Source organism: Astyanax mexicanus, chromosome 1 (genome assembly GCF_023375975.1).
Source record: "Astyanax mexicanus isolate ESR-SI-001 chromosome 1, AstMex3_surface, whole genome shotgun sequence".
NCBI lineage: Eukaryota > Metazoa > Chordata > Actinopteri > Characiformes > Acestrorhamphidae > Astyanax > Astyanax mexicanus.
The window spans coordinates 125627355-125642755 of NC_064408.1; the positions used below are offsets into that span (position 1 = coordinate 125627355).

Sequence of the window (15401 nt, forward strand, 5' to 3'; positions counted from 1 at the left end):
TTAGGGTCATTGTCTTGTTGCATGATCCATAAGGGTCCTATATTAGCGATCTATAACAAAATAGATTGTGTAAGATAGCGATGAGCATCACGACGTATTTTGCACAGAGTGTACTTTCAAACACCACTGTAACTCTGGTGGATAGACATTAAAATTGACTTCTTTTACATTTTTATGAACTGGAATTTTCTAACAGGCTTATGCTGTTCCCTTTATCACATCTCCAATGACCCAATCAGCCTAAAGCATCCCGTTTTTCTGCTTTTCTCATCTCTGCTATCCAGCACGGTTAGAGAGAGCGAGCCGAGAGGCCGTATTTTCAGTTTTGCAGCTGATTATCTGCAGTCCGGGAGCTAATTGGCGATGCTGGTTTGTTGATTTAGTGTAATAGACTCGGGGACGCGGGGGGAGGACCTCTGCTCTTTTTCTGTAATAACATTTGAAAATGTGCCGCAGTGTGTTTCCTCTGTTCGGTATTTCAAACAGGGTTTCGAGAGGCTCTCATTAGCAGAGTGTCAGACTTTCTCTTCTGTTTTAGAGAGAATTACAGCTAATGCTGAATACAGAACATAATAAAAAGCTTTTTAATACAATGTGTTTTATTTTAGCTTTTACTACACTGGGGTGCGTTTCCCGATAACGGAAGATCTTAGCCATTTACGGAAGAGCGATTTAAGAACGATCTAATGTTAAAGGAGAACTCCGGTGTAAAATTTTGGACTTTTGTTGTAGTAAAACATAAGAAGTTCTTATCTTTGATGAATAGCACACCTCCGTTCTCCCACAGCGTTCAGAGATCCAGAAATTTTAAGTTTGTACAAACACCCTTCAGACTGGGAGATACGGGGCATAATTTACCCTGATAAATCACTTTTTACACCGTTATCCAGCTCAAAGTAGCTCCACACCTCCTTACTAGAATCCAAGAGAAGAGCCCTGATATTTAAAACAAGGCATTAATAACTTAAAAAGTGCAGAAGAAGCTTATTAAAAAATACTGTTTAAAAATCACTGATTACATCCCATAATGCAAGCTTTTAGCTCAGAGTGCCACCATCACTGTACTATATATATATATATATATATATATATATATATATATATATATATATATATATATATATATATATATATAGACTCCACATAGCCTGCGGAGCTACTTCATTCCTCTATTCAGTTTTCATAGAGCAAGGGTGTTCAATTTTGTAGTAGACTCTTTTTTGTAGCCTCTTCTGAAGTCTGTACACAAGAAAGCCCGCAAACAGTTCGCTGAAGCAATGTCAACAAAGGACCTTGTACTGATATATATATATATATATATATATATATATATATATATATATATATATATATATATATATATATATATATATATATATAGACTCCACATAGCCTGCGGAGCTACTTCATTCCTCTATTCAGGTAAAGTGTATAGATACTATTGTTTAAAATACTTCTGTAAAGTTTAAGTATCATCTCAAGCTTTTTACTCTTTAAGTCAAAGTGTTTTAAAAAAAGTACTGGTTTTAAAACTACTTCAAAAAGTATAAAAGTAAAAGTAATGTAAGGGGCAAAAAATAAAGCCATTAAGAACAAAAGCTTAGGCCACGCCCACAGAGTCCTATAGTGCAGTAAAACCCCCCCCACCCCCCCCTCCCCAAAACACATTTTACTAAAATGGGGCGTGTACAAGTGTGATGGATCACAGTATAAACCAATAGGGAGTCAGAATGGTATATGTTTATACTTCTCTACATCCAATCACAATCAGATTCACTCTATCTGGGTGGAGAGATTTATCTGGATAGGGATTTTATTGAACGAAAATTCATCCTGTGGTGGATTTTTACTCTCTTGACCTGGACTACCCACCTCTGTGTGTGAGTAACTATAGGATTGAATAGGATCTCCGGTGGATTTTGCGTTTTACAGAAACTCTAAGACTAGGTTAGTGGCTAAACTACCACAACTAGACTTTTTAAAATGAAAGAAAAAACAATGTAATCAGATCTTTAAATATCTTTACTGCGACACAAAATGCAGTATGTTATACTGACTGTTATATTTTTTTATATAGGCCCATACATGTTACGCAAATGTGTCACACGACCGTTGGGGATCCCCTGCGATACTCTAATACTCTAATCCTCGCTGTTAGTTACTCATTTATAAGCTTATAAATATGATAAATCCACCCACAACACATGTAGCTTCCTCCTCCGCCTTTTAGCACGTCTCGTTAGACGGGGGTTTTGCTCGTCCTAAAGCTGGAAAACCCTCCTCTAGAGATGCTGCGACGCTGCTGTACGATGCGAGGAGGCCTGTTTACACCTCACAAAGCAATATTTACATTTTTAATCTGGGCAGAAGTGTTGCTTCAAATATTCATATGATCTGCGAATACGAGGAGCAGTGTATTCCCCACGGCTGGAGAGCAGGCCGACACAGTCCCAGATACTGTCAGATAACAGTTTATACTGTTCCAGTCTGAATATAGCCCTGTGGACGAGCTGATTGGGCATCCTCTAGTGCAGTTTTCACGCTTGGACCCCTGTGATTGCCAGTTAGATCAATCAGGGATGAATTTCTATAATAAAATAACTATTATTCTTAGCATTTAATTAACCAACTAACAAAGGCCATGAGAAAAAAGTCAGTTTTGAAAGAGTTTCATATGGCTCTGTATTAGCAAGAACTTGCCAATACGATATTTATCACAATACAGGGGTTACAATGAACTATATTGTGATATAATGCTGTAAAAAAAAAGGTGCTATATAACTATTTTATCACTGTCTAGTGGGTGATGTACAAATACTTCATTACGTTACCTAAGTAGAAATGTAGGTTATCTACAGTGTATCACAAAAGTGAGTACACCCCTCACATTTCTGCAAATATTTAAGTATGTGTTTTCATGGGACAACACTGACAAAATGATACTTAAACACAATTAAAAAAAAATAGTCCGTGTGCAGCTTATATAACAGTGTAAATGTATTCTTCACTCAAAATAACTCAATATACAGCCATTAATGTCTAAACCACCCGCAACAAAAGTGAGCCCACCCCTAAAAGACTACACCCCTAAATATCCAAATTGAGCACTGCTTCTCATTTTCCCTCCAAAATGGCATTCGACTTGTTAGTGTTACATAGGGAGCAGCGGTGTTCAATTTTGCGGTAGCCTTTTTGTAGCCTCTTCTGAAGTCTGTACACAAGAAAGCCCGCAAACAGTTCGCTGAAGCACTGTCGACAAAGGACATTAATGAAAGTTCCTGAAGTGTCAAAATTTTAAGTGTGGGGATCACGCTGTACTTCAGTATTTCACACAGTACATACTGGAGTTCATGTGTTACTCAATGAAATGTACAGTAACTCCCCAACACCCAGACCATGGTACTCCCACCACCATGCTCGACTGTAGGCATGACACACTTATCTTTGCACTTCTTACCTGATTGCCGCCACACATGCTTGAGATCATCTGAACCAAACAAATGAATCTTGGTCTCATCAGACCAAAGATTGCAGTAATCCATGTTCTTTGTTGACATGTGTTCAGTGAACTGTTTGTGGGCTTTCTTGTGTACAGACTTCAGAAGAGCCATCCTTCTGGGATGACAGCCATGCAGACCAGTTTGATGTAGTGTTTGACACATGTTCTGAGCAATGACAGGCTGTGAGAGCAGTATTACAAAAGTGAACACACCTGCTCACTATGCACACCTGAGACCTAGTAACACTAACGAGTCACATGACATTTTGCAGGAAAAATGACAAGCAGGACACAATTTGGACATTTAGCTGGTGCTTTAGACATTAATAGCTGTATATTGAGTCATTTTAAGAGAAGAATAAATTTACACTGTTATATAAGCTGCACACAGACTACTTTTCATTGTGTCAAAGTGATATTTTGTCAGTGTTTTCCATAAAAAAGATATACTTAAATATCTGCAGAAATGTGATATACTTTACCAAAGTAATTATTTTTACATTTTCACTCAATTATTGGAACTTTCTTCTTATTTACATTTTAAAAATAACCTTATTACTCCCATTTTAGTTGAGTAAAAAAGCTCTATAAGTATCTATACTTCTACCTACAGAGTAATGAATGGAGACACTTTTCACACCTTTGGTGTGGTTTAAACACGACACTAAATGAACCACTTCTGACACCAATCTTTACAGCGAAACAAAAAAATAAAAAAAATCCGAAACTGTAAAATTTAAAATTGATACTGCATTTCAATAAAAAATTCATAACTCAAAACTTAACAAATGAGCTCAAAGAACAATGAATTGACTCCCCTCAAAAAGCACTCTCAGTCGTAACTTCAAACATCTAACTTCAAACCTCAAACCCTAACCCTAGTGTTACACTTTTTGACAAAAAAAAAAAAATTACACATCTAGATGGCTGTAAATGTTGTCAGGCTGTCACGTCTCACGCAGGTATATAAATGTTTACAGGTGTGGTTTAGTAATACCTCTAGTTTTATTAAAATGCTTCCTCAAATGCCCTGTAAAAATGCTCTCAGAGCCAACTTTTGGGTAGTGTACCTCCTGGTGAGAGATCATTACCTACTCAACATGCATTTAAGACTTAATCAAAGACAATTATTGGACTGAGAGAAGAAGGATGGTCATTTTCCATTCAAATGTCTTAATAATCTTAATAATAAAACATATGTGGCTCTTAAAAGAGCATTATTGCACAGGCTGTCATTATATTAGTGCCATAAAATTGTCCTAAAATCACAGTAATATTATGTATTAAAATCAATTGCAAACATTTTATTGTCCAAACTAAATTAATTATCAAGACATGCCCGGTTTACGTTATGCAGAAATCAAATAAATGGTGCAAATCCTTTTTTAATACTTGATAATATGGTCCTGAACTGAAAAAGAAGTTTGACCAGCACAGGAAATGATAATCCTCAGTAATCCTCTGAAATCATTTGAGGAGAAATAATATCCCCTTGGCTTCGGCTCAGTCCACAATGCTTCTCCATTCCGAGCGCATTTAATCATATTCATCATTTAATAACTGGATGATAATTTATGCTTTCTTTGTGCTCTAATTTCTAATGCAGAAGACCACTTCGGCTCATTCTGGGGCTCGGAATAGACCCCTGGAGGGAAAGAATAAAAAATGGAGAGTGATTTTTTCCGTGATTCATTCCTGAATCCTGAAATCTGCGATGCAGAGGCAATTCTCAGCTGATGAACGCTTTCCTTCTTCAGCTTTAAAACTAAACAGACTTAATGCACTCGGCTAATTGCAGCGTAATGACTCCTCAGAGCGAGCAGACTAATGACAGCCTGAAAAACCCAGAGGTCCTCCTGATAAAGCCCATCTGTCTTCGGCTAAATGGTGGATTTGCAGCAGATGAGCTGAAAATGGTCCTTAACAGGTTTAACCCTTAACACCAGAAAGCACAAGTGCTGGTCATTTCACACTAATGATTGTGGGAAACATGGGAGCTGTGCTTCCGTTCCCTCATGTTTTATAGAAACGGATTTCAGAATCGCCTGCTGCGTTGTTTAATTTACAAACCCACCCTGTTCTCCTAGACCAAGTTTGTCTTAGACTACCTTCACTATATTTACAGTACAGCCTAAAGAACCAAAAGCAGGGCAGCTTTTACACTAGATTACTAGTTTATCCAGTAATTGTAATTTCACAATATTTGTGAGTTTCTTTGGCCATTGGCATTACCGTCTTACTGATGATTTCTTATAACTTGTAATACCCTATTCCTTTACCCCAACAAGAATCGGAACACCCTACCCCTCTATCCCAACAACAAGAATCAGCACACCCTACCCCTCTATCCCAACAAGAATCACAACACCCTACCCCTCTATCCCAACAACAAGAATCAGCACACCCTACCCCTCTATCCCAACAAGAATCACTACACCCTACCCCTCTATCCCAACAAGAATCACCACACCCTACCCCTCTATCCCAACAAGAATCACTACACCCTACCCCTCTATCCCAACAACAAGAATCAGCACACCCTACCCCTCTATCCCAACAAGAATTAGAACACCCTACCCCTCTATCCCAACAAGAATCACCACACCCTACCCCTCTATCCCAACAAGAATCACTACACCCTACCCCTCTATCCCAACAAGAATCACCACACGCTACCCCTCTATCCCTACAAGAATCACTACACCCTACCCCTCTATCCCAACAAGAATCAAGAAACCCTACCCCTCTATCCCAACAAGAAGCAAGACACCCTACCCCTCTATCCCAACAAGAATTAGAACACCCTACCCCTCTATCCCAACAAGAATTAGAACACCCTACCCCTCTATCCCAACAAGAAGCAAGACACCCTACCCCTCTATCCTAACAAGAATCACCACTCCCTACCCCTCTATCCCAACAAGAATCACCACACTCTACCCCTCTATCCTAACAAGAATCACCACACCCTACCCCTCTATCCTAACAAGAATCACCACACTCTACCCCTCTATCCCAACAAGAATCAGGACACTCTACCCCTCTATTCCCAGAAATATAATTAAACTCTACATTGTCAGGGTTAACTGAGAGAGCTTTATTGGCTTTAAATCTGCTGACTAAAATTTCTAAATTGACTGTGGGAATTTAAATTACCACAGTCTACAGACACAGAAGGTCAGAGGTCAGTCTAACCAAAGATAAGCCCTCTCACGGCCTGTCAAACACCCTGACCCATCGTCTGACCTCACTCCTCCTCACACACACTCTCTAATATACACATTTGCATGCATACACACACTCGCTAATTCCTGCTGAAGCTCTGCGGGCTGACCTTTATAGCCTGACATTTAGCATTTAATTTTATAATTACGCTGTGAAATGAAGATGAGTTTACAGCTAATTGGTCTGAGTTTAAAGTCAGACGAGGAGAGGAACAGTACAGGAACAGGTTTTAACGTGTCGAGGGTCTGACGCTAAAAGTGCTCGAAGTGTAAAGAGTTGCTGCTGCTAATTGGTTTCAGTGTTGAGCTGATAAACACTCTGCTATTGTACTTGTTCTCTACTGTCTGAGTTAATAGAAAACATCCTCTTTACTCATTTCTCTTTCAGTTTGGGTCTGCAGGTACAGACATGTTCATTTTAAGACTTATGCTGTGCTCTACATTAGACTGGATATATCTGCAGTAACATTGCTCTAGTTTGGATTAGATTGGTGTGGTTGGTGCATGCCTTTTGTGCATTTTAAGCTGCGCAAGGTGTACTTTTCCCATCGATATGATAGCAAAGACACACTGACACGCCATAAATCAAGCTGCACGGTGTACAATTGCTAAAATAGGATCATACAGGGGTTGGACAATAAAACTGAAACACCTGGTTTTAGAGCACAATAATTTATTGTGGTGACGGACAGTTCTGGTGGAAACAGGAGAGTTGAGGTGCACATTGAATTCTGCGTGATTTGATCAGACGTGGTTTTATGTTTTTTGGATACAATCCGGGTTAGCACCCAAACATCCCTTTCAGACAGCTTCCTCTTACAGCGTCCACAGTTAATCCTGTTGGATGTGGTTGGTCCTTCTTGGTGGTATGCTGACATTACCGTGGATACCGTGGCTCTTGATGCATCACAAAGACTTGCTGTCTTGGTCACAGATGCACCAGCAAGATGTGCACCAACAATTTGTCCTCTTTTGAACTCTGGTATGTCACCCATAATGTTGTGTGCATTGTAATATTTTGAGCAGAACTGTGCTCTTACCCTGCTAATTGAACCTTCACACTCTGCTCTTACTGGTGAAATGTGCAATTAATGAAGATTGAACACCAGGCTGCTCCAATTTAGCCATGAAACCTAAAATCCCACACTAAAATGATGACGGGCATTTCAGTTTCATTCTACAACCCCTGTATGTTTCAGGATTGATACAGGAAGTGATAATTTATCTCTGTAATCTGCTGTATCTTCTGATTCAGGAAGGTACTAAAGGAAATCCCGGTGGGGGATCTGAAGCCTGATGAGACTGTGAAGGCCAATCAGGAAGCTCAGCTCCTCTCCCAGCTCCACCATCCAGCCATCCTCAAGTTCTACAGCAGCTTCCTGGAGAGAGATGCTTTCTGTATCGTTACAGAGCACTGCGAGGTACCCCACCCTCACGCTCTCCACACCTGACCTACATACAGCGCCAGGAACCGGGGTACAGTACCGGCTCAGCTGCAGCACAAATTATTCTCAATACTCAATCACCAGGAGAGCACCTGGAGATAAAGCAGCAGTACCTGAGATTCTTTCTGTTAAATTAAAACATGTATTAATCCTGAGTTGGAAGGGTAAAGAAATTTGTAGGTAAAATGTTTGTAATGTCTTAACTAGTGTTTTTCACTAGTGTTTAACTAGTGTTTTTTAGTGTCATTTAAGAGTTGAAACATTCTATACTGTGCCCTTATTGTGCAGCCAAAGTGGGGGAAAAAAAGACTTTTTTCGCTATGATTCGTTATATTTACTCACATTTTTCTTTATGGTGAGTGATTTTTAAATTCCAAATAATGAAAAAATAGGAGTAAAAATAGTGCATTAAAGATAATCACAATGTGGTTTTACCTACATCCAAGTCTATAAATACATTATACATATTTTAGCGTAAATAAAAAGTACCTTCGAATCTAAAATAAGCTATTTACTCACCATGCTTTTTTTAATTACTTTAATTAATGAAAGTTTCCAATCTGATAGAATGTGTTATACTGGCATACCTATTTTTGCAGCCTCTAATATTCACTATAAAACAGAGGGGTCTGGTCTACTCTAGACTGAAAAAACCTGAAGTGGTGTTTTATGTAGAGGTTGTGGTTTGGTTTGGTTTGGTTTAGTCTTGTCTGGACTGGTTGAATGTGGTCTGGTCTTCACTGGTTGTGAGATCAAACTATAACATCTGAATTGGTCTGGTTTGGTTAGACAGGTCAGGTATAGTCTAGGTTGGTTTTATTTGGACTAAAACACTCTTGACTGGACTGAGCTGCTTTATTTTACAGTACTGGACTGGTCTGAACTGACTGTTTCCTACACCTGTCTGAGTTGGTCTGGTCCCATCTGGACTAAGCGACTGGACCAGAGTAATATATTGGGTTACTGGACAAATCTGCAGCAACATTGATCTTATTTGGTTTAGTTTGGTTTGGTTTGGTCTGGTCCAGTCTAGTTAGGTCTGGTCTGGTCTAGTCTAGTTTGCTTTGGTCTGGTTTGGTCTCATTTTGTCTGGTCTGGTCTAGGTTTGTTTGGTCTGGTCTGGTCTCATTTGGTCTGGTCTGGTCTAGTTTGGTTTGGTTTGTTTGGTCTCATTTTGTCTGGTCTGCTCTAGGTTGGTTTTGTCTGGTCTGGTTTGGTTTGGATGGGTCTGGTCTGGTTTGGTTTGGTTTGATTTTGTCTGGTCTGGTCTACTTTGGTCTGGTCTGATTTAGTCTCATTTTGTCTGGTCTGCTCTAGTTTGGTTTTGTCTGCTGTAGCCTGAAAAAAAAAATTGGGCTTTTTTTAAAATCTGAACTGTTTTTTCTGGTTTGATCTACTCTAGGCTGTTCAAATCTGGAATGTTCTGGTCTAGTTTGGTTTGGTCTATGTTGGTTTGGTTTGCTTTGATCTGCACTATGCTAAATAAAATTGAGCTGAATGTTTATATTCTGGTCTGGTCTGGTTTGGTTTGGTCTGTTATTTTCTAATTTAGACCGTACCAATCAGTACTGATATAGATGGATCTTTAATGGTCTGGGTTTATGGTCTTGTTTGGACTGGACTAAAATTACCTTATCTCTTTGGATCAGTCTGTTCTTCTCTGGACTGGGAATCGGGATTAGCATGGTCTGCACTGATAATCACCTCCACATATCTGAGGCTCATCTGGACTAAACTGGTCTTGACTGGTCTGGTCTGTTTTAGTCTTTCTCTATGATCTTTCTGGTCCTCAGTTTTGTACCTGCTGTCAGTGAGGGATCAGGGGTAGGTTGGGTAATAACGGCGGGTGCCCTGGCAGGTCACTCTTATCTCCTCTGAAGCCTCGGTACGAGTCTCATCTCCTCTCGGGCTCAGTTCTGGTTAATCTGGGTCAGGCTGGGCTGATCTCGGTCCTGCGGTTCTGCTGCTGTTCTACTTGCTGAGCAGTTTTTTTGGGCCGTAATAAAATTCGCCTCTCGAATGCTCAGGAGTTTGGGCGCTCTGGGATCTGGTTTGTAACCTACGGCCGGCGTCTCATTGAAGTCCGTTGTGTCCATTCTGACCCGACACATCAAAGGGTCAATGATTTTTCGTTTGAAGAGTGGTCTCTATGGCAACAGGAGGGAATCCGTGGCACGGCTGTGGATGTGTGCACCTTACGATGCTCAGCACAACACGTTACCTTCTTACACTGATGACATAATGATATTTACCTCATTCTACAGAAACATCCGGAATCCCTGCGAATGTCTAGAAACGTTCGGAGACATTATAAATGTTACGTAACAGAAATGATACGATGGAAAACACACACACACACACACACACACACACACACACACACACACACACACTAACATACTCTCACACACTGGGGTTGCCGGATTACACCGACGCTGGGGGGCTGTAAAACCCTGCGCAACATCCCCTGCCTGCTGTGGATTACTGTGTGTGTGTGTGTGTGAGGGATTCCCCTTCATGTGTGAGCACTCTCTCTCTCTCTCTCTCTCTCTCTTTCTCACACACACACAGACTGTAATAGAAGGTATGAAGGATGGAGAAAGTGATTGATCTCGTCTCTCTCGCCCTCAACAGGTCAAACCTGCCCTGATAAAAAAGGAGAGAGAGAGAGAGAGGTAAATAGAGATATACAAAGAGATAGAGAGATACAGAGAGAGAAAGCGAAAGAGAGATGCAGAGAGGGAGAAATACAAAGAGAGAGATGTGGAGAGAGAAAGAGATGCACATTATAGAGAGAGAGAGAGAGAAAGAAAGATACAGAGAAGACAGATGGAGAGCAAGATAAAGAACACAAAGAGAAATGAATAAAAAATGTATTCTGCCTCTCCTTCCACCTCTATCCTTTTCTTTCTCTCTTTTACACTTTTTTGTACAAGCTTTACTCAGTCTCTAAGTTCTTAGTTACAGTAGATAGTACATTTATCTGGTTGCACCACTGAATGTTATGTCTGATCACATGACATACAAGAGCACAATCACCTGAGTATTGATTTCACCAGTTCACCTCACTATAAATACCCCTCCACTTCACTCACTCCATTGTATTGTATTAGATTTGTTTTTTGTCCATCTATACAAAGTGTTTGGGTGGTTCAAGACTGTGATGTAACAATTTTGCAGTTTTAGAATTGGCTTTTAGCCTAGCACTCGGCTAGCTTGATTAGCTTTTATGGCTCGTTTTCCCCAGCAATCTGTAGCATATGGCTAGCTTTAGCTTTACTGGCTTTACTGATTCTTACATTTGAGCGCTGCTTAACCCTATCAGCTAGCATTATCTATTAGCAATCTTAGCCTTCTTAAACTCGCTTCCATATTCTTTTCACGTAGCTGTTGTATTTAGCCTTGATTGCCTTTTCTCTAACCATATACATATAGTGAGTCAAGACTGTGATGTAACAGTTTTGGGGTTTTGAAATCAGCCTGTTTTCCAGCTGTGTTGTGGTTCTGCTGGAGGGTGTTTTGAAGTAGGAAAAGCAATGTTTGATTTTAATGGCTTTCTATTCCATGTATTAAACTCTTAATATTCCACTAAATCGAGATAAACGTTTAGAGTTTAATGTTTTAAATCACAGTGTGTTTAGTAAAGGGCAGAGAGTTTGTTTTTAATGCATTAAAATGCTGTTTTCTGCTGTTTAGCAGAATAAAGGAGAGCAGATGTTTTTCAGCAGATCCAGCTGTTCTGAGCTGCTGTGAATTTCTCAGGATAATAAAGCCGAGCTCTGCTGGATCATTATCTCAGCAGTCCTGTCTCTTCCTGCTGGACTCTAATTGCACAGCGGTCAGTAACGGGGACAGTTATGACGGCTCTGGGTTTTTAGCGCTGTATTCATTTTTATTTCTCTGTGGAACACAATGAATTCTTTTCCCCCAAACTGATTTTTCATTATATACAGTATTTTGCAAATGTTTTAGGCACCTGTGGGAATTTTCAGTAAAGAAAAAGCTTCTTATCTGTGCAGTAAGTGTTTATTATCTCAGTAAAACACATTAGCTTAGCATTACAATAAATACAAACAGCAAATTTACAAAAATCTGAAGTTTTCCTTAAAACAGCATCTCCTAATCTCTCCTCTTAATCTAATAGAGTTTATTAGAGTTATTTCTAGTTCTCATCATACACCTGGTTTGGTAAATTACTGGTAAATGTGGTAAATCAGGTGAGCTGCTGACGGAACTGAACATAATAAACACTTATAATGCTGAGATAAATAGATTAGTGTAATTTGCTTTGGTGCCTAAAACTTTTGCACGGTACTGTATGTCAAAATTAATAGATCATAAAATCTCAGTAGGTTCATGTTTACCTTCAATTGTTTTGTGGCTAGAAACCATGCTCTCATTTTTCACGGGTGTATTTCACTCATTTTAGATGGTGCGCACAAAGCTAATAGTGCTAATTTGGCATTCTTGTGAATAAATAGTTTTTAAAATTAATTTATACAATACATATTCCTTAGCAACCAATTATCAACACCGTAGCAACCACTTGGAATACTTAGCAACTGCCTACCGACACCTTAGCAACAACCTGCAATGCCTTAGCAACTGCCTAGCAACACTTTAGCAACTATCACAGTTTTGAAAGCCACCACCTAGGAACCACTTAACAACACCATAGCAACTGTCTACCAACACCTTAGCAACTGCCTAGCAACAACTTAGCAACCACATGTAATACCTTAGCAACTGTCTAGGAAAACCTTAGCATCCAACACAGATATAAAAATCCACCACCTAACAATACATTAGCAACCACTTAAAAACACTATAGTAACCACCTTGTAACACCTTAGTAAATACTTTAGATATGATGCAACCTTTCGGAATACCGTAGCAACTGTCTACCAACACCTTAGCAACTGCCTAGCAACAACTTAGCAACCACATGTACTACCTTAGCAACTGTCTAGGAAAACTCTAGCAACCAACACAGATATGATAGCAACCACCTAACAATACATCAGCAACCACTTAAAAACACTAATTGCAACACCTTTTCAAATACTTTAGATATGATGCAACCTTTCGGAACACCATAGCAACTGTCTACCAACAGCTTAGCAACTGCCTAGCAACAACTTAGCAACCACATGTACTACCTTAGCAACTGTCTAGGAAAACCTTAGCAACCAACACAGATATGATAGCAACCACCTAACAATACATTAGCAACCACTTAAAAGCACTATAGTAACCACCTTGCAACACCTTAGTAAATACTTTAGATATGATGCAACCTTTTGGAATACCATAGTAACTGTCTAACAACACCTTAGCAACTGCCTAGCAACAACTTGTAATGTGCAACCACATGTAATACCTTAGCAACTGTCTAGGAAAACCTTAGCAACCAAAACAGGTATGATAGCAACCCCCTAACTATACATTAGCAACCACTTAAAAACACTATAGTAACCACCTTGCAACACCTTAGTAAATACTTTAGATATGATGAAACCTTTTGGAATACCATAGCAACTGTCTAGGAAAACCTTAGCAACCAACACAGATATGATAGCAACCACCTAACAATACATTAGCAACCACCTGGAACATCTTAGAAACCAAATGTAATATTTTAGCAACTGCTTACCAACACAATAGCAACCACTTTAGATATGATAGCAACTGCCTAGCAGCCAAGTAGAAACACCTCTTGGAATCTCTTGGAATACCTTAGCAATTGTCTAGCAGCACCTTAGCAACTACATGTAATACCTTTGCAACTGCCTAGGAAAACCTTAGCAACCACCTAACAACACCAGACATTTTTGACTGTGATGCTGAACTCTATCCGTGTTCTCCGGTCTGTTAATCCTCTCTGCTGTAAATCTCAGTTTTAATCTCGAGTTATTGAATCTATCTGATCTTGTTACGGGAAAATGACTCAGTTTTTCGTACAGATGGGGTTCAGAGGAGGGCTGAATCTGGCCTCGTGTCACGTTCGCCTGCCAGATAAACGCTTAATTAGGTCTTAAAGAGTCGATTTCAAATAAACATCTGCTATCTCCAACACAGGAAAGATTACATGCATAAATTCTCACTATCCGGACGTGCAGCAGCGAGGGGGCGGGGCTACGCAGCAGCGGCTAAATTAGCTTTATTAGTATTAGTTTTGATGAATCTTCCCTGAAAGCAGTGTGGGTTCAGTATCAGATCAGGTTAGAGATTATTAACTTAAGTGGCGTCGTTTACAGAACAGCAGCGTAGGAGATCATCACCCCCGGACTGAACCTTTCAACCTTTAGATTAGGAAGCAGTTCTGAATCGTAATCAGCAAATTTTCATAGATAAACGCGTTAAAGCTGACTAAATACATCATTAAACGTCTCAGCTATGATCCGATGATTGGACCCAGGTCAGCGATTCCTCTCCAATAGACCATTGAGGTCGTGCATCATTCTGTAGAGCTCGTATGGCTTCCGTATCTAAGCGTTTTTGCCTATGAGAAAAATGAATAGGGTTTTCAAAAACCCGCCTCTGTCACATTCTGTGATAAATAAATATGTTCAGAGCTCTGTACTTTTCATTCTTTATACATTTTACTCCTAAATATCACTGGATTCTTTGAATTAAGAGAGAGTTTAAACAGACGTAATGAGAAAAATGCTAGATTTAAGCTAATGCTACAGCGCAGCTGCAGAGATCGGCGGGGGACTCTTTTCGGTGCAACACTAGCGAACAGTTTACACTGCTTAGCATCACCGTACTAAAAGTGTTTTTACCTGTTTAAATACTTTAATGATCCTCTGTGAAGAAGAATAAGAATCCAAAACGCGATCCGGCCGGCGTTCACTGGTATTGCGCTGAAAAGAGTCCCCTGCCGATCTCTGCAGCTGCACTGTAGCATTAGCTCAAAGCTAGCATTAGCTCAAAGCTAACCTTTGGCCCTCCCTTTAAGTTGTAGTTGATTAAACTACCTCCACCATGTTTGGAAGCTGTACTTTATCCTGGCTAGCTCTCACTGTGAGTTGGTTTAGATAATGAAACTACCTCCACCATGTGTAGAAGCTGTACTTTATCCTGACGTTTCCCAATAACTTCTCTTTCTTTCTTTCTTTCTTTCTTTCCTACTTTCCTTCTATCCTTCCCTCCTTTCTTTCTTTCTTTCTTTCTTTCCTACTTTCCTTCTATCCTTCCCTCCTTTCTTTCTTTCTTTCTTTCTTTCTTTCC

General features: G+C 39.7%; 1 protein-coding gene across 2 annotated transcripts in view; it reads left to right on the forward strand.

Moving 5' to 3' along the window:
* LOC103044108 (NIMA-related kinase 11) overlaps positions 1 to 15401 on the forward strand; it is a 186732-nt gene that overhangs the window by 70519 nt on the left and 100812 nt on the right. The window contains exon 2 of one of the 2 annotated variants that reach the window (XM_049465067.1): positions 7979 to 8144. The exons of the other annotated variant lie outside the window; for it this stretch is intronic. Coding sequence (XP_049321024.1) covers positions 7979 to 8144 — 166 coding nt within the window. The remainder of the gene's footprint in view (positions 1 to 7978; positions 8145 to 15401) is intronic. 2 annotated transcript variants of the gene reach the window in all.